Source organism: Alternaria infectoria (genome assembly GCF_024043175.1).
Source record: "Alternaria infectoria strain BMP 0036 chromosome Unknown scaffold_1, whole genome shotgun sequence".
Taxonomy (NCBI): Eukaryota; Fungi; Ascomycota; class Dothideomycetes; order Pleosporales; family Pleosporaceae; genus Alternaria; species Alternaria infectoria.
In genome coordinates, this window is record NW_026250690.1 from 3,866,927 (window position 1) to 3,887,629 (window position 20,703).

The 20,703-nt window shown below is 53.3% G+C and overlaps 6 protein-coding genes and 1 non-coding gene across 7 annotated transcripts; 3 read left to right on the forward strand and 4 right to left on the reverse strand.

The window, feature by feature from the left end:
- Positions 1-363: 363 nt before the first annotated feature.
- J4E92_001292 (uncharacterized protein) lies at positions 364-2,160 on the reverse strand (the record flags this gene model as incomplete). Its single annotated transcript, XM_051492705.1, has 3 exons — positions 364-1,199; positions 1,259-1,608; positions 1,658-2,160. The coding sequence occupies 3 exons, from the start codon at positions 2,158-2,160 to the stop codon at positions 364-366; spliced, it is 1,689 nt and encodes a 562-aa protein (XP_051358217.1).
- A 2,108-nt stretch (positions 2,161-4,268) lies between these two features.
- Positions 4,269-4,688, reverse strand: J4E92_001293 (uncharacterized protein; the record flags this gene model as incomplete). The annotated part of the gene is made up of 1 exon (XM_051492706.1): positions 4,269-4,688. The coding sequence occupies one exon, from the start codon at positions 4,686-4,688 to the stop codon at positions 4,269-4,271; it is 420 nt and encodes a 139-aa protein (XP_051358218.1).
- A 2,979-nt stretch (positions 4,689-7,667) lies between these two features.
- J4E92_001294 lies at positions 7,668-7,757 on the forward strand. Its single transcript has one exon. It is a non-coding gene; the product is annotated as a tRNA-Arg (tRNA).
- A 731-nt stretch (positions 7,758-8,488) lies between these two features.
- Positions 8,489-10,533, reverse strand: J4E92_001295 (uncharacterized protein; the record flags this gene model as incomplete). The annotated part of the gene is made up of 4 exons (XM_051492707.1): positions 8,489-9,752; positions 9,799-10,027; positions 10,077-10,398; positions 10,462-10,533. 4 exons carry the CDS (start codon positions 10,531-10,533, stop codon positions 8,489-8,491), a joined length of 1,887 nt encoding a protein of 628 aa, XP_051358219.1.
- Positions 10,534-11,380: 847 nt separating this feature from the next.
- On the forward strand, positions 11,381-13,148 carry J4E92_001296 (uncharacterized protein; the record flags this gene model as incomplete). Its single annotated transcript, XM_051492708.1, has 4 exons — positions 11,381-11,671; positions 11,724-12,235; positions 12,281-12,824; positions 13,059-13,148. 4 exons carry the CDS (start codon positions 11,381-11,383, stop codon positions 13,146-13,148), a joined length of 1,437 nt encoding a protein of 478 aa, XP_051358220.1.
- A 1,809-nt stretch (positions 13,149-14,957) lies between these two features.
- J4E92_001297 (uncharacterized protein) lies at positions 14,958-17,800 on the forward strand (the record flags this gene model as incomplete). The annotated part of the gene is made up of 5 exons (XM_051492709.1): positions 14,958-15,450; positions 15,502-15,818; positions 15,866-16,146; positions 16,198-16,555; positions 16,604-17,800. 5 exons carry the CDS (start codon positions 14,958-14,960, stop codon positions 17,798-17,800), a joined length of 2,646 nt encoding a protein of 881 aa, XP_051358221.1.
- Positions 17,801-19,321: 1,521 nt separating this feature from the next.
- On the reverse strand, positions 19,322-20,417 carry J4E92_001298 (uncharacterized protein; the record flags this gene model as incomplete). Its single annotated transcript, XM_051492710.1, has 4 exons — positions 19,322-19,606; positions 19,658-19,926; positions 19,970-20,290; positions 20,402-20,417. The coding sequence occupies 4 exons, from the start codon at positions 20,415-20,417 to the stop codon at positions 19,322-19,324; spliced, it is 891 nt and encodes a 296-aa protein (XP_051358222.1).
- Between the last annotated feature and the right edge of the window lie 286 nt (positions 20,418-20,703).

The window sequence follows — 20,703 nt, forward strand, 5'->3', positions numbered from 1 at the left end:
GAGATGTGCCGGGCGACCATCAAATCCGTCAACACAGCACCAGAGTATTATCTCGAAGAAGCAGTTCATAGCAGCCGGGGTTGAGAGTCCTGCGCTGTGGAGAGAATCGCGCCCCGCGTATTTGGTTAAGGCGCGCCACGCCTTGCCCGACGGCAAACCTTCGTCAGCGTAGGGCGCGACTAGCGCCTTGGGTGTATAGTAATTCAGATCACAAAAACTACTGTTGAGCTCTCCTCGCCTCTCAAAACGATATAGTTGTTCATACGATTCATTCAACATAATAGTCGCTACAAACATGTCCTTTCTATACACCGACTTCGACAAGGCAAAGACACCACCTAAGCGAATACTACCGCCACCCATCTAGCAAAGCCAGAACCAGAACTTCTCAAGCGCATTGCGCGGGATCTGCTCAGGCCAAACCTCCGCATCAAGCGCCGCCTTGCCGCTCCAGATATCTGCCTCGGCCGGGTTGACCATCTTGGTCCGCTTGAAGATCTTCCAGAAAGCATAGAGGAGACCGAAGATGGCAACGCCGATGTAGGCAGTGAAGAAGCTGGTCAGCTCATCGGGTCCCCAAGGAGTGGTGGTGAAGACCTTGAAGCCGTTGAAGAGAATGATGAGGGCGAAGTAAGCGAACGCGGTCCAGGCAACGTATGGCTGCCACTTGCTAGCGAAGACCATGGTGCTGCGGTCGACGTTCTGGGCAATGCATGCCTTACGGAAGCGGGTGTATGTGTAGGTGATGGTGCACCAAGTAAAGAGCGACGCGATGGTGGTCAAGTTCTGGAACCATCCGAAGACCTTGTTGGCACCAGCGCTGACACTCATGTATGTGAGTAGCGAGATTGAGGCTGTGACTGCAACAGCGTAGACAGGGACACCCTTCTTGTTGCACCTGAGGAGGAACTGTGGGGCTTGGCCGTTCTGTGCGATACTGAAGAGATAGCGCGATCCGGTGTACAGGAAAGCGTTGCCAGATGAGGTTGCGGATGTCAAGATGACAGCGTTGACGATGTGGGGGAGGACGGGAATGCCTGCGTTCTTCATGGCGATGACCCAGGGGGATGACTGAGCACCCTTGGCGTTCTCGTCGGTGAGCTGAGGATCGTTTGAGCTGATACAGGTACCGATGATGAACGATCCCAGGACGTAGAAGAACAGGATACGCCAGAAGACACGGCGAACGGCTTTGGGGACTAGAGACGTACAAGGTCAGTGATTGTTATATGAAGAGTCGAGACAAGACGTTGCTTACTGTTCCTGCGGGGGTCGGCGGCTTCACCGGCAGCGACTGCAACCATCTCAACGCCACCGTACGAAAACGCTGCGTTGACAAGTGTAGACCAGAGACCCGTGAAGCGACCGGTATTCCCAGTGCCCACGTACTCCTTCATCGCACCTTCCTTCCAATAGCGGAAGCCTCGCCTGTCATGGTCAGGACCTCCACCGAGCATAATGACTAGACCGGCAAGAAGCAGTCCAATGATTGTTATGATCTTGATGGATGCGAAGATGAACTCGGCTTCTCCGTAAATCGAGACGGCGAAGATGTTCAGAAAGACGATGATGACGATGATGATGGAGATCCATATCGCAGGATTGTACCTAACTGGAGTCAGAACGTGTTGGAACTCGATTGGACCGTTATACTTACTTCTCTTCCTGGTCCCAGAAGTTGATCAAGAGAGCGGCAGCAGAGATCTCGGCGCAGAGTGTAATGGAGCTGTTGTACCAGTTGTTCCAACCGACGGCAAAACCAAGAGCGGGGTCCGCATAGCGAGCAGCGTACTGCGGGATGGCACCGGGAAGCGGGAGCCATGTGGCCATCTCTCCAAGACACTGCATCATGCCGAAGACGGCGACACCCGTGATGGTATAACCAAGGAGGACAGAGACGGGGCCGGCATTGGCGAAAGCACTGGCAATACCGAGGAACAGACCAGTACCGATGGTACCTCCGAGCGCGATGAACTGGATGTGGCGCGACTTGAGACCTCTCTGGACGTAGCCGTAGTCCTCGGCTTTCTGAGCGGAACCGTAGACACCAGCAGCCTCATTAAGGGCGTGGTCCTTGATGTCTTGGACATCGCCCACAGCATGGTCAGACGGACTCTCGCCAGCGACATACTGCTGCTTTTCGTAGTCGTTGACCGACATATCGGGCGACGGGGAGATAAGAACACCAAGAGGTATACTCAGCGAAGTGGAAGACTGAGCCTGAGTCTACCAGGGATAACGAACCCAGGAGAGCACAAGAAGGGTAGAGGCGCGAGAGAAGATAGCCTTGCAAGCCGGGTGAATGGGGGTACGAAACGGCCTTTATACCCACGCGCCTACGAGGGTTCCCTTCTCAACTTCGCAGCACCCTCGTCCCAGCACCCGGGAACCGCTCGCAAAAGCAGAGCATGGGCTGGACCCCAACGGCGACTGTCATTCTGCAGACTAGGCGCGGCGCAGCTCCGGTGTGGTCTGGAAAGCCTACTGGTCAATGGTGTGATTGGGAGCGAATGATACGATTAAGATGCAGACGGTGTCGCCGTTCGGTATGGGCTATGCCGCCTTGAATCGCCTTAACCTCGCCCGGGGCTGATAAGGATGGGATCGCTGTACTGGGGTAGACGTTGGAGTGACAAGCTTCGATACAAGCCTTGTCTACTCAAAGAGGGGTACAGCTTATGCACGGCATGCATGCCTGCTTGCTTGCGAATTATCGTACAACAACCAGCCTTTTCTTGTTGCTGTTGACACGTCGCAGATACTGTTCGTACAGAGTATTGTCAAGCAAACCTCTCGATACACCGAGGCGCCTTCGACCAGCACGCGACCGCAGGATGGGGCGCCGGGCGTTCCAACTCGCTTAAGGTGCGATTTGGCATTGAGACAAGCCTCAATGGCGCTGAAGCAAGCAGCTATCGGGCGCCCTAGCTCGCGCTAAGCATTCTCGGCAGGTGGATCAAAGCTACAACCCATCAGAACAGTTTCCACTATCGTGGGCTTACTAGGGGTGATGCATCGGGAGTCGTGCGAATTGCACGCGTTTCTAGAACACATTCTAGCGCGCGGACCTACTGCGGTGGTATCGCTGTCACTACGCGTTCGCGCATTCCGTCTCGTCTCCAGTGGGATGAGAAGTGCGAGATGGCTCTGGACCACGACTTTCGCGATGGGCTTCCGCGAATGGCGGGAACAAGACGTGCGTTCTGTGCGAGAACGCCCCCGCCCCTCCCGCACTGATGCAGTCACTGCACAGACAATTTGCGCAATCTACTCGGCCAGATGTGTCGCCAGACTGCGTGCAAGGGTTTGATTGGAGTCGTCAGCCTGCAGATAACCGTGGCAATTCGTATACTGGTTCCGACTGATGGCACAAGACTCTCGTTCCTCCAATGACATGCACCGATTTGGAAGCACGAAGACCGAGTGTTGTGAGCTGACTCTAGCGTCATCCCATGCGGTCTTTTGGGTGTCTTTTGGGCAGGTGGGTGTACTTGAGGCGTAATACTCGCACATGTGACCATCTTGAGAGCCTAAGAGTTGTGTCCTCATAAGGCTTTGTGCACCGATAAGGCTGACAGCAGATCACAACATCCAATGGATATGTTTTCTGGAATGTTTCAGGCGCGTAGACGCGGTCAGCATGCGCCCAGTTAAAGCCACCGGTACCTGGCTTATGCTTGCAGACTTGACTAGTTGACTTGAAGAGCCGCCGCCACCTCACACAAAGAAAACCCGAACAGGTCTGCAGCTTACATCAGTCTGGAAACATGGAAAGTAGTGAGCCTAAGTTCAACGTAAGCCCCGGGACGTCGGTTGTTTTCTTGTATGAAGCGCTGCATTCATTACACTGGCGCAAGACCGAAGAATTCGAGCTTATCTAAGGTTAGAGAAAGCCCTTCTCTGTTTGGTACCGTGTGTCAAAAGTACAAGTCTGCAATTCGTTGCCCGTTTGGAGGGCTCAAATGACTGTTACAAGTATCAGATCGTGAGAGTACAATTCCATGATATTTATACACACAGTATCGAAACCCGTCGACAGGATATCCATTCATCCATCCTCCTGATTATATCCTTGTGCCGGATACACAGTCGCAGAAATCCCCGTGGCCTGTCTGCACGCGTAGCAGATGAAGGTATGTCGTTCTCGGAGTAGTTCGTTGTGTTCGATCTGTCGGATATTGGTCGCATCGTCGTGAGAAGTCTTTGAGATGCCTTCGTGTACAGCAGATATCCGCCGTGATGTCGCAGCCAGCCACCACCCAGGCGCGTTAGCCAGGTCCGATCTTGGGCATGTCGTGGTGCTCGCTCAGTCCGCTCAGGTACTTGTTGAGTTCCTCCACCTTCTCCTTGTGTGTCTTGACTCCCTCCTTCTTCAGTCTCTCCTCCATTCTCTTCCTTCGCATCTCGTCATGCCGTCTTTCCGCTTCTGTCTTCTGTCTGCCGCCGCCCTCGCGTATCGATCGCTCTGCAGTCTCGGGCGACATCGAGCGGCCAGGTGTGCCTGAAGGTGATTTGCGCGCGTCATCGTCGGTGGTTGATCGTTTCGCAACGCTGGTGGACGTGTCTTCGGAGGGTTTTGTGGACTCGGTGGTCTTTGGCTTCTTCTTTTTCTTCTTCTTGTCGACGCCGCAGCCTCCTTTGAGTTTCAGCGCGCCGCCTGTGGCCGCTGTGTAGTCCGAGGACGGCATGGTGGTGTTGCGCCGGTGTATGGAGAGCGGGCAGCTTTGGATGGCTGGGCGCGAGATCGAATAACGGGTCCGCACGTGATACCGTAAAAGTGGGGCTAACGTATCGTCAACATCGACAGAGTTCCTTCCGCGTCAACCTACGAAAGACCGAACACTCTGGAGGCTACATCGACGTCAGGTCGCCAACTCTGCATGTTCTCATCTCGATGTAGTCTCTAGATCTGCCTCCTGCATTGAAACATTCCCACGCGCCATGGAAGATAGCGTGGTCCAGCACAGCCCTCTGTTGAGGCTCCCTTGCGAATTGCGTTTGCGTATCTACGACGAACTTGTCCCTATCATCCCTTTAAAATCCGATCGTCCACCAACCCAGTTTACCGGTCTTCTCTACAGCTGCAAGACCATACAACATGAGCTCGAACCAGAGATTTGCAAACGCATGGCCACTGCCATCTCCGAAGTAGCCGATGTTGTACGCCAACGCACTGGACAGGACATGGTGTACACTCCACCTGACTCTTTCTGCGGTTGGCGCAACCTCACTGTTTGCTATCATACGCGTGCGTATATGTTCGGTCCCAGGGACCCATTCCTCGTATTCAGGGAATTCTGGTTCGATACTCTCACTATCCACTTACATGACAAACCCGATACGTACCAATTCTTTCAAACACATCCATATATTCACGCGACAAGGAAATTAGCCAATAAGATGGCAGGCTATGCCGAGACGACTGGCTCAATACCGAGACCCAAAAGATGGGTTCTCCTCTTCGGTGAACGAACCGAACAATTTCGGTTGCACGGCATGGACAACAACAAGATCTGTTGCGACGAAGAGTTCCGCTGGGTATGGAGACATATATCGAGTGTACGCGGGTGGGGCGTAGTCTTCTGTAAGATCCCGCTTTCAACCCGACCACGTATTAGTGATCCCACAGAAAAGGACAAGAGAGAGATGTTCAGGGATGTTCAAGGAAGATGGGTATCTGAAATGGCATGCGAGATAGAGGAAGAGAACCACAGACGTTACATGGCCAATATGCAAAGAGAAATTGCTAGTACGGCACGTGGCCGTCGGATATTAAAGGACGTTGATTCAATGATGGCTGGAAAAAGGGAACCTTTTGTGTAGAGAGGAGGCGAGTATGGTTTGTCGACACAGCACTGACATATGACAAGAATCTGATGAACAAGTGAGGACTTGATAGATGGCAAATATACACAGCGTGCGGGTCTTTCACCGTGGTTCATTGAGCGTATCTTTAGAACTCGCCTCCACACCCATGTTCCACCAAGGCGCGTCCTTGAACCCATTGTATTTGCTTCAACGCGTTTAGAGTAATTACAGTTCCGATATGCAGTAATGCACGATTCTACCAATCCCTCTACCCTGCCCATCTTACCTCTTTCTACCCTATCTTGACAATTTCCCTATCATACCCATGCCCTTACTTCAAAAATCGCAAGACTGTGCCAATAACTCCGCTAACTCTTCCAAAGCCGCCTGATCCTCCGCGTCAAATCCATTCAGTTCCGCACAATCTATGTCAATAATTGCTACAACCTGTGCACGTGTTAGCAACTCTTTCATGTCCATTTTTGACTCAGCTGCTCGCCTAACCCTCATCATTCGATTCCTCATTGAAGTAAGGAACAAAGGAAAAAGAACATACCTTCCCACCCTGCACAACCGGAACAACAATCTCACTCCTACTCCTCCCATCACACGCAATATGTCCCGGAAACGTCTCCACATCTGCTACCAACTGCGTCTTTGCTTCTTTCGCCGCAGTCCCACATACACCGCGGCCAAAATTAATGGTCTGGCATGCTACTTGGCCTTGGAAGGGGCCGAGCAGGAGTTGCGATGCATTTGTTGGTGAAGTGAAGTAGAAACCTGCCCAGTTGACTGAAGAGGAGGGAGAGGGCAGCGAGTGGTAGGCGTGCCAGAGAAGTGATGCTGTGTTTGAGAAGTTGCTGTTTGGTGAAAGTCTTGGTTAGGAACGGACATTTGTCGCAAGTTTGGAAAGAGTAGGTGCTCACCAGACCTGCACAATATTAGCAATCCTATTCAATCTCTTCCATCCTTGAGACATTGAGAATTACGTACCCAATTCCTTTGCCCATCAAAAAGCGATCTCGCCTGCTCAAGCACTTGCTCATAAACCTCCTTCTTACTCATTCCATCGGCAAAATCGGACGCGTCGGCGTGCACCTACACCAGCAGCCAGCCCTGTCAGCCACGTATTCGAGACACATCTTAGCCCAGACTAAGCGAAAACTCTTGGCTGCATACCATGGTCGTTGATATCCAGTCACTTCTTGGGGTCGCGATTCTTTCCTGGCTGCTATTTCCAAAGTTCTTGTGTGCACAGAAAACGGAAATAGAGTCGCCGAAACTTCCCGGGCAGCAGCGATGATGAACCCACACAATAAAGACTACTACGGGGTTATGAGTCCACGGTGAATGTCTATTTGTACTTGGGATATTGACAAATGTGTGGGCAAAGGAATTGGTATTACATGATTGTTTACTGTCCCGGCTGCAAGGGGTTTAGGTTGACCAAAAATTGTCGATCGCGTCATCGCCGTCTAATCTTATCTATGCATGTTCGTGTGGTAGCCATCTTCTACCTCTTCATACCGTCAACATCTCGCGCACGGATATGCAAATGTGTTGACGAGGCTGGCTTGAGCATATCCTCGCATGAACAAGTCAAGGCAACAGTCTATGCACGATTACACTCGGCTACGCTTCCAAGTCGGCTCTGCTGTACAAATCTCGGCCAGACCATCCCCACAGCTACATACCTCCCTCCACATCGTTCAGCAAAAACTTCACCGCTATGATACATCAGACCCCAAGACGTCCTCTGCCAACGGTGACTAGACTCATGGCTCACCAGCATGAAAGCTTGTGCTGAGGTTTGCCAGGTACATAGACATCTCCCACCACAAGAACTCTTCATGGCAACTGGTCGGTTGGCGCAATGGTAGCGCGTGGCCCTCCTATCTGCTACAGATATCCCAAGGCCAAGGTTGCGGGTTCGAGTCCCGTGCTGATCGTATGTCGCTCACGATTAGTGGTGTACACTGACTTGAACGAAATATTTTGCTGGTTTGATGGCGAGATGCAACTTTCTTTTTTGGTCGGAGACCTGGCACCTACACGTCACCACCAACTACATATGGGCTCAGTAGAAATAGCAGAGCTAATGTCTACGACCCTTGGATGTATTATCTTGATTGATATCGGGGTAACATATCCTTAGGGTTGGATAGATACTTGTATACAGCACAATCTTTTGTCAACCAAATTCGAGACTAGACCTTTGTTCAGTAGTGCAAAGCAAGAGTCACAGTCACAATTGATCAGACAAGTCAAGTTTGATAGAGAAGAACATGCCATTGTTTTCGGACAATTAGAAGTAGTCATCAACTCATACACGTCATGAACATATCCGCAGCCAGATTACCGCGAAAAGGGACAAGACTAAAGTAAAGATGCAGCAACAAGTGACTGGGTAATGAGACAGTAGAAAGAGACATTAGCACACCATGCGCCCCCAGTAAACTCCCAGAATGATGACCCAACTCCGTTATGCACTCTTTGTAGTGATCCAAAAACGCCCGCCCGCAGACGACATGTGTAGCGTCAAGCCCGATGGCATGCTGTTCGACGAAGAATTGACTGAGACGAGAAACGAAGTGACGATGAAGGTCGTGTCCCAAGACGCCGTGCTAGAACTCCCGGAATGAAGATGCGGGATCAGAAACGCAAAATCCAGTGACGATGCTCATGACTTTGGGCGGGAGATGGCATTGCCCATGCTTCCAACACGACCGCTGGTTTTCCGTACAGCAGACTTGCCATCGGTGCTTCGGCGCGAGGGGCTCGATCGGATCTTGCCCATGTTGATGCTGCCACTGCCGCTCTTCTCCTTTGGTGTCTTTGGCCGTATGCCAGCTGGCGCAGTGTTCTCGAGATCGCTCTCCTCACCAAAGCCGAAAGAGGTGTGGGTTACTGATGTTTGGACGACGGACGTGGTGCTGAAAGCACGGCGCTGCTTGTCTTTGAGGGTCGGTGAGCGCTGAGGAGAGCGCGATGATGTGCGTCGCGCAATCTGGCGCAGGTGGAACTCCTCGTCTGACTCGCCATCGAAGCGTGTAATGTCCGCCCTGACCTCTGTGTGCGACCTGGTGAAGGGCTCGTTCTCGTCGATGCGCTGTGGTGACCGCGAGCCGTTGCCGTAAAGTTTGCTAGTCTTTCGCGGTTGTCCAGGTGTCGGCGCAGGCAGGTTGTCCTCCAACACGCCAATGTGGCCCGAGTTGCTTCGCTCGTTCGACTCAATCTCGCCGAGCGCGGCGCGCTTGGACGATCCGTTGGGCGGTGTGAAGGTTTGCCCGTTGCTAGCGAGGCGCTGCTTGTGCGGTGACTTGGTAGGCGTCGATGGCACGGTCTGCGCGTACTTTGCCTTGAACTGGTCTTCGTACCACCACTCTCGGAAAGTACCCTGGTTCAGGTGCAGCCAGTGCTGTTGGGGGCCAACGACCATGCCCGGGCGCATGAAGCGCATGTATGCGATGATCTCGTTGGCGGTGAAGCCGTGCTTGTAGATCAGGTACGCGCCGATCAAGCAGCCAGTTCGTCCCAGTCCAGCCTTGCAGTGGACTGCGATGCCGCGCTTCTGCACTGTGATCATCTCGTGGGCGAGGTTGACGAACTTGCGTACGAGGGACAGCGGTGGGCAAGTTCCGTCGTCGAAGATCATGTTCAAGTGCTGGATGCCGAGCTTGGTGAAGTATGAAGAGGAGTACAGTTCCGAGTTGAGGCGTACGACGAGTCCAACGTTGCGCGCGCAAAAGTGCGAGAGCACGTTCTTGAAGGGACCAGGAAGTCCAGATCGCTGGATCTCGGCGATGTTGGAGGGAAGCGTCGCGTACATCGGTGATGAGGTCGGGATCTCGTGTGTGGGTTGTTGCTGGGGAGAGGCAAAGGCAAGGAAGTTGGGAGTGACCCAGTTGAAGTCGCCCATGTCTACGCGCTCAAACTTCTCGTACCTAGACCTGTCAGTATTCATTGGTAGGCGTGATTCGGTAGACATACTCCTCGAGGCTGAAGTCCTTAAGACCGCAGAGGCCCTCTTCCTTGGCCTTCCATACACCGTAGATGACGTCCTGAATGTTCAGAACATAGTCGGCTTGGCTGTAGCCGGCGTCGCGGAAGGGCATGCACGGTGGGTCCATCTGGGCAATGGGCGCCAGAGCAAGGTGAGGTGGCCATGACTGGATGAGCACCATGTAGCATGCGAGAATGCAGGCAGCGTTTGCGCGACCTAGGCATGTTAACGGGTGCTATTGAGTGAGGAATGTGGAGTAGCTCACTCCTCGAGTCGGCGCTGCTCCAGAAGACGACGGCGCGGTCCTCGTTGAGAGGATCGCCCAGAACCTCGTGCAGCTGTACCGCGAACCGGTAGAGGTGGCCAATGTGCAGTGGGCCAAAGTCGCCGTGGAAGGCGTTGTACAGGAGCGTCTTGTCGATACTAAAGTAGACGGGAGGGTGCGCCTTGGGGCCGGCGGCAGTAGGACCTACTTGCGCGCGCGACGACCGCTTGGAGGGCGATTGGCTCTGCTTGGGGTACGGGAACGGAGTGTTCGCATCGGGCGGGCTTGTGTAGGATGCCAGGTAGAGTCTGTCTTGGATGTACTAGGAGATCGATCAGAATGGGTCCCGCAGTCGCTTTGTTTTGGTGTGTGTTGTGGTGCTCACCTCGATCACCTGACCATAGCTGGTGGTGGATGCGCGCGACATCTTGGCCACTCGATCGCGTGGTGAAGCCATTGCGAAGAAGAAGGTGCGACCCGCAGGTGTTGACTACAGCTGGGAAGGACGTTGACGAGATGCCGACTTGGGACGAGAGCAGCGATGTCGGCAGCGCAGCGCAAAGGAAGATGCGTCGTCGGTATGGCTGGTGGCGGAAGTGCCGTCTGCGTCTGCGTGTCCTGCTGCGGTCGGAGTAAGGAATAACTGTAAAGATGTGTGACGGCGGATGGTTGGAGGTTTAAGCACATCCTCCATGTTGTTGTTGTTTACAGACGCACGGACGCGCCCGCTAGCTCCACTCCATGGTTTCGGGATGCCCGCAACGCCATCATAACAACTCTAGACGTCTTGGCCCAAGCACCACAACAACACAACAACTGGTGAGGCCCTCCCTGCTGTTTGCATGACGCACTGCCTATAGGTGTCCTGAGACATATCTCTTCGTTTGCCAGCATCTCTTGTCCCGCCGGCTACGACTCTGTTTGTTTCCGTCTCTTAGGGAACCAGCAGCTCGAGGCTTTGGACCTGCAGCTGTCGTCGTGTCTGCATGACCTCACAGGGTCCAGTGTACGGACTCCTAAAGGCAGCCTGCATCTCGATTGCTGCAGTAATCGCGGACAATTTGCGCGACCCGCACTAGAGCTCGGCGGCATCGCGATCGTCCTCACCGCATGCAGCCATCGAGCCGTTGTTGTTTCTTCTGTGCTACTCCAACTGTCAACAGTCAGCTGTCATCGTACAGACTCCACAGAGTTGTCGCTGTATGAGGCGGGATCCTTGGCGACCCACAAAACCTGTGTGTCGCAGAGTAGCAGTGGGCCGCGCCCGTGCGCTGTAAAGCCTCATCTACCACATCAAGATTACGATGATCCGAAGAGGCAGGACCCAGGGGTGGCTCAAAGAGTCCATTGATGTTTTACCTACTTGGGCAACGTTCAATGGCGTCAAATTCAACGGCGTCAAAGTAGGCCCGCTGCCAGGCTATGAGGACCGAGGGTCTACAGTCATTGCTGAGGAGAAGCTTCAAGGGGGCGAAGCTGAGCCTTTGCTTGTCGTGCCCAAGGAGTTGATCATTTCTCGTCAGAATATTGAACTTATCGCAAAGTCCGATCATCATCTACGCGAACTTCTCGAAGCTCTTGGAGATTTTGGAATGGTGTGGCAATTCCAGAAGAAATGCAAATGTGCCCAGCACTAACATGAAACAGACAACAAGAGGTGCCGTTCTTACTTTTCTACTCCTCCAAGCAACCATCTGCTGTCCCGATACAAAGGATGTTGGCGTGCTCAATCCTCTTACGGAATACGTCAAGTTCCTTCCAGATGAGCTGCTACCCACTTTCTGGAGCGAGGAAGAACAGGAGCTTCTCGTTGGAACCACGCTCAAACCTGCAGTCAGCGCAAAGCTCAACAGCTTATTGCGCGAGTTCGAAAACTTGCGGACTGCTACAGAGTCTATCAGCTGGTGTAAAAAATACTGGTGGGATGAAGAAAATGGTATGTTGACTTTCGACGACTGGATGTGCGTCGATGCCATGTACAGATCTAGAGCCTTGGAATTCCCCGGTACTGGTGACTGCATGGTCCCCTGCGTCGACATGGCAAACCACGCGTCAGGTGATGCGACGGCCGCATTGTACGAGACTGATGGTAACGGAAATGGTCTATTACTACTTCGAGAGGGCAAACAAGTTAAACCTGGTGATGAGATAACAATCACGTAGGTTATCAGGACGAATCGGAGGATACTCGCTCACAAACATAGATACGGCGACGACAAAGGCGCATGCGAAAACATCTTTTCGTACGGATTCCTCGAGGATGCCATGACGTCTGCAAAGGTCGTATTTCTAGACCTCGATATCCCAGACGACGACCCACTCAGACCTGCGAAGATCTACGTGTCCAAAGTCGCACCGGGGTTCCGCATCTTCGAGAAAGACGGTACCATCGATTGGGAGAGTGACTTCATATGGCTCGTCGTAGTCAACGAAGAAGACGGTCTAGACTTCAAGGTCAGACAAACCACCGATGGCAAGAGAGAAATCCAATCTTTCTGGAAAGAGCAGGAACTCGATACCGTGAAGCTCCGAGAACATCTTGAACAAGACCCATTATGGGACGTCTTCAGGCTACGTGCGACGGTTCTCCTACAAAATCGCGTTGATGCGCAGATTGAGCTGCTCAAGGAAACAAAGGGCGCCAAACGGACGGGTACAATGCGGGACATGCCGTGGCGACTTGCGGAGCGACTCCGAAGTCTGGAGCTAGACTTGCTCAAGCGTGCAGCTGCTACTCTTGACAGCCAGGTAAGACCAATTTCTCTCTATACCCCGCAGTGCGAGCTCCATCATAGTATGTTTCGGACTTTACACCGCCAGAGGGCATGTGTCGCATCATGTCCTTTGACGACAGTTTATCTGGCGTGGCGTCGCACCAAGTTTGGTTGCATGGATGCGCTTGAGAGCCCAGACTGTCAGACTACCAACTACCAAATTACTGTTCCTGCATCTTCTCGCCGGAACCGCACTGACGACAAACAGAAAGCCAAACTCCTCGACACAGAGGCTGTTGTCCATTATCTAGGCTTGGACGGAGGAGGAGAGGAAGAAGAAGAAGAGGATTTCTCCTGATAACTCAAGGACCCCACTCCAGATAGACGACCTCATATAACGTAGTGGAGCCCCAAGCGCCCTGCATTTACTGCAACATGGGTAGCAGTACGTCTACGGTAGAACATCAATAGAAGCATCGGCTCTCCACCATGCATCCCACACTTTTTGATACCTTGGTATACCTCAAAGCAACTGATAGATCAACTCGAGTTTTTCGCAAATGACAGTCCACCACGGAAAGGAAAGAATGAATGGTTACTAATTACGAAGAATAAGGCAACCAATTCTTCTTTCGATGGCTATCCATGTGAGTGGGTGGGTGGTTCAAGTCGTCATTGATGGCCTGATCTGACTTGCTACGGGAACGGCACTGTCTTAAGGCTATCAATACTACGTTGTAAGAACGGTATCCAGATGACGCTGAGGCATAGAAATATCAGGAGGCGTAGAATATGACTAGGGGTGAACTCTGAGCAGGGCGGCACCAGTCCAGCTTCTGCGTAGTGAGATACTTATAGTCAGGCGAATGCTGTTGTGTAGTAACGGTCGCTAGTCGATGTTTGGTGTGTATAGCTCTGGTAACAGTCTTACTACCAGAGCACATGTCGCTTTCAACAGGAGTCATTGCTATAGTTGGTCATGTCAGGTTAGATGCTTATATCCCTTCACCAACAACAAAACTCTTCCATGCTCATGACGAGCAACGTGGCACGGACGGCTCATATGGCCGCCCTGCCGCCCCGCCGAACAGCCACTGTCTAATGATTGAGACATCCAACAATTGCTTTTTTCAGCCTTACACGCAGGGTCCGGCTAAATAGCCATCATAGACACGCGAGGATGCTATTGATCCCGTCTAGGAGAATTGATTTGCAGGTCGCAATGTGGCTTAATCGAGATAAGCGGCGTGCCGCGCCGCCCACTCAGTGCACTCTCATCATCCGTCCCTGGTCGATACAACCGCCTTTTAAGCCTGTAATGACAGAGTGTACAGGTTGCGCGTTCCGTGTCGACAGGGACGATGATCCTTTTGTCTTCTAGAATGTGACACATAGAGTGCGCTGATGAGTTGGAGTCACACGGGCAGCCAATATTGCGGCTATTAGCGAATGACTGTCTGCTAGCTGCCCTTGTAGACGATACCCATCTGGTTAAGAAGGGCGCGATATTTCGGACGCTGCACAGGGCTAGAGCAGGTTGCCATTGAGGGAGTGATGGGTGGCTCAATCACAGCAATCGGGCCGACGTCCTCGCATGATCTGAGCGTGGGTGTTCACCGTCGTCGAAGCCACCACCCCGCAGAAAGCTCTAGTCACCGTTGTGAGAGGCCGCTGAGGAGTGCCGAGAAAGGCCGTCGTAATTCTGACAAGCAGACGAGTCCCGCGCGCTGATCGCAGCGAAGCCAGCTTTAAGGTTTAGTGAACAGGCGTGGACGAGAAAGTATCGGCGAAAGATGTGCTGCTCGTGCTATCCCTTGTGGGATGGCGCCTGTCGCCCCGCAGCCGCCCACAAATTCCCCAGAGAAAGACTAAGCCAGGGTGGCAGGTGGCAGCTTACATCTGCCAGCCCGTCCCCGATTCTTCCGCCAACCCTCCTCGCCCGTCTGACTTGCGCACTCGCCCTGACTGCTTTTGCTCTGTTCTTGTGCATTCAAGTTGTGATACGCCTGGCGACCACATATTCAAAATTCAACTACGATACACGGACGATACTCGAGTACCGGAGCAGCGGATGACAGAACGTGACACGACCTATCAGTGATCGCCCATTGGGCCTTGGACGAATATCACCTGACACCACCGACGACGCGTAACGAACGACGCCAAAATGCCCGGAATACTCCCCATGAAAGTGATCAAAGTCGGCTCCGCCTGCCAGAGCCGCATCGCCCAAGCCTGCGACCGATGTCGCTCCAAGAAGATACGATGCGACGGCATCCGCCCCAGCTGCACGCAATGCACCAATGTCGGATTCGAGTGCAAGACGAGCGACAAGCTCAGTCGACGCGCATTCCCCAGAGGATACACGGAATCGCTGGAAGAACGCGTACGCATACTCGAGGCAGAGGTTCGCGACCTGAAGGATCTCCTTGACGAGAAAGACGAAAAGATTGACATGCTATCACGCATGCATGCGCGTTCCCCGGCAGCGTTTTCGACCGCTAGACGACCATCCATACACTCCCCGGGTTCTTCTGACGTGCGAGAAGAATCACAAGAGAAAGACGAGACGTTCAAGGTGCAGCAGGCACCGCTTCTGCTCGACGACCTGAACAGAGATTCGTACTTCGTGGGCAGCTCGAGTGGACGAACCCTTGTTGGTAAGATTCACCTTCTGTCGAGTGACGTGCAGCGCGTCTAACACTTCACAGAGGCGTTCAAGCAGAAAGCTCAAGAGACAGGCAGATTGTCCACCGACATCAATTCGAGCGCCTTCTTCGGCGCTGGAGCAAGACCGACTGCAACTCACCCCAAGCGCATCGTTTCATTCAAAGCCCCTCCCCGTCTGGTCTCAGATCAGATGATCAACATCTTCTTCCAAGAATGGGCTCCTCTATTTCCGATTCTCCATCGTCCGACCTTCTTGTCACTATACGAGCAGTATGTGGCTAGCCCGGATACCATGAGCGACAAGAAGTCGATTGCACAACTCAACTTGGTCTTTGGCATTGCCGCGCTGTCAAGCGACGTATGTAAACCTCGCAATCGTGTCTAGCAGAATGCTAACTTGTCCAGCCACGCGACGGTCAAGATGTAGAGTCATTCGAGGCCCAGTGGCAGAGCGCTGTCGAGAGCTTTCTGATGGACAATGATGTCGCAACGCTGCAGTGCCTTGTCCTTGCCCAGATCTTCTGCCTGCTGAGGGCTGATTACTCGCGGGTGCTCAAGTACAAGGGCTTGGCCGTCGGCCTGTCGCAACGTCTTGGCTTACATCAATCCCAGAAGCGCTTCGCACTCGATGCACTGACGAGCGAAACGCGCAAGAAGCTGTTCTGGTCGCTGTACACAGTCGACTGGTAAGTAGCCTTCGGCCGAACCCCGCCGTTACACTTACTGACCGCTCCTAGTCTCTCCGCTGCACACCTCGGACTACCGAAGCTGATCCGAGAGGAAGATGTGCACTGCGAGTATCCGGTAGATGCCGATGACGAATACGTCACCGAGAAGGGGTTCCTGCCGACCCTGCCCGGCGAGTACACCAAACTTTCCAGCGCACTGGCTCTGTTCCGCCTGTCGCGCATCCTGTCCAAGGTGCTGACGGAGCTCTACCCCGGATCGGCATCACATGATATTTCGTTCCGCACTATTGCGTCGCTCTCCGACGAGCTGGAAGACTGGCAGGCTAACCTTGCGCCTCACCTCAAGCTGACGTTTGCGCAAGACAAGCCGAGCACCAACGTCACCAGCAGCAGATCACCTGTTCTGGTATGTTTCCCAATTCCTGCTGCATCTACCGAATGCTGACAAGCCTAGTCTCTCGTCTACCACCACATTAGGGCGCTTGTATACCGCCCAGCCGTTGTTGCTAATCTTGGCGACAAGGGCTCGTCGGCCGTTGTAGCCGTTGGCGATGCCTGCAAGCATATTGTGCAGATTGTTGAACTTCTAGACGAGCGCAAGCTAAGCTTCTCGTTCTGCCTCAATCGCAATGAGGTTCTTGTCCAAGCCGGCTTCGGCCTGCTCTTCCAGACCTTGACGCTAGCTCGCGAGGGCAAGTTGATCAAGGACAGCAACCGTTTGGTATGTTCGGTAATGGACATGCTCGAGCGTGGAAATGCTGCTGGTTACGCCGAGTTCCGTCGCGTGGGCTGCGGTATCGTGGCGGTTCCTCAGGTGGAGCAAATGCCAGCCCCGCCTCTGTCGCGGCACAACTCAGAGGGCCACATGGGAGCGCCTCTGGATACCTTCCGTGCTACCCAAAAGTCGCTCAAGGCTCTTGCAGCTCGCTTCTCACCAAGCATGATGAAAAATGCTCGACAAGACCAAGAGCCGCGTCGCGCGACTTTGCCTGCCCTCTCGCCCAGCGTGGGTGCGCATGCTAATCCTTCGCTGACAAGCTTGTCGTCCATTCGATCAGAGCCTCCTGTCGCTCGTTCAGAACCAACATTGAGCCCCCTGTCACATCGCGCATCCTTTTCGATGCCAAACAAGCGTCGCCCAAGCCAGCCAACTCCTCAGCATCAGCAACAACAACAGCAGCAACAGCAACGCAACATCGACTACCTCTCCTTCGCCAACGACCCACTCGCCAGCTACGCCCTCCAAAACAACCAAGGCATCAAGACCGAAGTCTCAACCTCCGACTGGGAGCGACTCCTCTCCTCCCTAGACAACGGCCAAACAAACATCTACGACACAATCTACGGCGGCCCTCCAGCCGACGCCCTCGTCGACGTAGCCCCGCAATCAGCCAATACAGACAACACCAACGTGACATGGTCGCCAAATGTCTGGAACTGGAGCGCCTACAGCTCTGAAGCCCCACCGCCTCAAAGCGTACTCAGCTTCAGCGATGAGAGCTTGACTAGTGGTGAGGAGTTTAGTACTGGTGCTTGTGATTACGGGTCTACGCCTGGTAGCGATAGATTGTATCCTGGTATTATGATTCCGGGTGACTACGACAGCACGACGGGTTTGACGGGCTTGGATGCTACTTACTGTGGGCTGTAAACGTGGTGGTAGTGTTGATGATATCACGATGATTATGATGGGTTGTACAAACGGAGAATGGGTGTCTGGCGCATAGGTTTGAGGGTTCTTCACCTTTTGACGACACGGGTCTGGTTGAGCTTTTGCTGCTTTTGAGATACCACGCTTCTGGCCTGAGCGAAAGAGAGTCACGATGCGAATTGGGATGGAGGGAGGAGCTACTTTTCTCTTTTCCATGGAAATCTTCGTACATAGTCTTCTTGGTTAATTTAATTCAACATTTCCACCTTACCACACTTGACTGATTCTTTAATCTACTCTCGTCCAGTTGTCCACACCGCCGTGAGCCTATAATCTCATTCTTCGTACATCACCGTCTCCCCCAAACCTCCGATTATCGGCAATTCCCGCCCCCCAGCATGCACCTCGCCGGATGAAAGGAAGTCCTACCTCTCCCCTCGCGTGCGTCTCCAGCCACACACCCTCCCACTACCACGACACAACACCCTTACCTACCACGCCTACACACCCCGCACCCCAGCTAGCCCACTGCACGACCCACATGGTTCGCACGTGGAGAAATATGCGGGGGGGTTGTCAGCCTCAGCCCATTCCAGCGTCAGCTTTCCACTTTGGCCCTTGCGTTGACTTGCATTGTTTTGCTTGGGAAAGTGGAGTTGTGGGGATGACGATGCAAGGGTTTCGCGATCGGAGGCATACTGCGTAATCGGTGTGTGCTTGAGACAGACGCCTATTAACGCCATGGCTTTGGCACCTGGAGAATAACCTGAGATGATACGGCAGTTGGGGCAGATGTGTGTGGCGTAGCGCTAGGGATGGATGGATGTAAGAGATGACTTTGAGTATATAGCACGTAATGGGGCGCCTGCATGGAATCAGCTCAGCTCAGTTGGATTGTTTCTCACCCAATAATCTAGAAAACAGTTTTGGGCAAGACATCACGATGCACAGCGTCATGATCGACGGGAAGGTCCTTGGCTGGCTTTCCTGATCGGAGTCTACGCACACGTCATACATCGCGATCTGTTTCCCATGATGTACATACTCTACATTCGTATGGAGGGGTTGGAGCTAATCGGGTATTGTAGCCAATCACAAAAAGAGATTGAGAAAGTTTCCGTCCTTTGCTATTGACAGGTCCGACAGGCTTGATCCTTATTCCTGATTGATGTTGGTGATGGGTCGGCCCTTTGTAGCAGGTAGCGCGTGGGCGTTGGAAATGCGGGGTGGGTAGACTGCATCACACCATGTTATTGCAAGTGCAGGGACTGGGATGCCAATCATCGTTGCGAACGTGGTTATGGCGTACAGCTGGTGTTGAGGGGTATCGTATGGTCGGGAGAATTCGGAGAGGTGGCTTGCGTCGTCGCTGGGAGAACGTTCGAAAACTGTGCCCACATCTTGGTATCCGCTGAGCTGTCGACATCCAGTCTCTCCGTTCGTCTCTTGACGTTCCCTTGTCGCGATGCATGAAAGCATATCCGAAGACACATTGCTCCACATAGCTCCGACATCGCCAGTCTAACGCAGGAACTCGGCGTTGAGGTAGTCGACAAAGACCTCCTTTATGCGTGCTTTGGAGAAGCTGTGTTGACGATTCAGGGTGATGAATTGGCGGCGAATCCGCTGGAGTTGCGGGAGGGTCATTGGCGTCGCAGGGAGCTCGATGGGCTTCTCGACATCGGCAACGGCTATCTCTCCACCTCCTTCACCAGGGTGGTCTTTCTGGTACACCATTATCTGGGCGAGGATATCGGAAGTCGTCTTGTCGAGCTCGTAGAGGTAGTTCTGCTCTGTCGCTGGTTTCTGCTGTGTGTTAGAGGCATCTCAACACATTAGAAGAACTGGAGTACGCACCAGCACGGTCGCAAGGTTCGGCTTGACAGTCTTCATCTTGCCATCGCTGCTGACTATGGTGTCCCATATCTGGTCGCACGGCGGCTTCTCGTCCTCCTCGACGACGATGAACAGCGGACTGTCCCATCGCGTCATACCATTGGGCTCCTCGTACCGGAAGATGAGGTTCTCAAAATCTTCCTCCTCATAGCCGCCATCGACCTCTTTATCCGCCAAGAGCTTCTTGTTATTCTCGCGACATCGTTCGGCGGGCGTGCCTATGTGCAGCTCTAGGACTGTCAGTCGTGCATTCCCTCTGCGCACACGGTATACTGACAACGCAGCTTGGAGTCTGTAGAGCCTTGGCTTCGCAGTACAGCTGGTAGCGGAAGCCCTTGATGTAGTTTAAGCCATCGGCGATAACGATGTCATCGCGCGACAAGACTCTCTTGACGGCGGAATATTCTTCCGCACGTGCATCCTTCTCGGCTTTGGCGGTATGGTAGACGGCGCGCGACACGCCCAGCGACTGGTCGTTGATGAGATGGACTTTTAGGCGGGAAGTGCGCGCATCAGGAGGCGAACTGGCGATCTTGGCCTCGAAGTAGTCTTTTAGCTGGAGGGCTCTGGTCGTCTTGCCCGCGGAAGGGAAGCCTTCGGGGGTGGGTTAGCTCAATGGCGGGGGGAAAAACATGGAGGGGAAGGTGGAACCTGAAATTAAAACGAGCTGCCCTGGTCAGTAGGCGAGTCTGGGGAAGGTTCAACGAGGACTTACGGGCATGATGCGAGTAGGGCGAGCAATGCTTTGCCTGCAAGAGGTAATCCGCGTAAAACTAAAGAGACCTGGCGTCTCGATGCGATGGCAAGCGTCGGCAGATCAGATTGGCCTGTGACGAAATTCACGAGCTAGCAGTCCCCGAGCCGCGGTCCAAGTAAAGCCATGGATTGTGGTGCCTATCTTGCAGGCGATTCCACCTTCCTTTTGCCTGTATCCTGCTTTGCCTCACCTTGTCCCGACTTCAGCCTTTATTGCACACGTCTAGACGAATTCGCTGGGATTGTTCCGG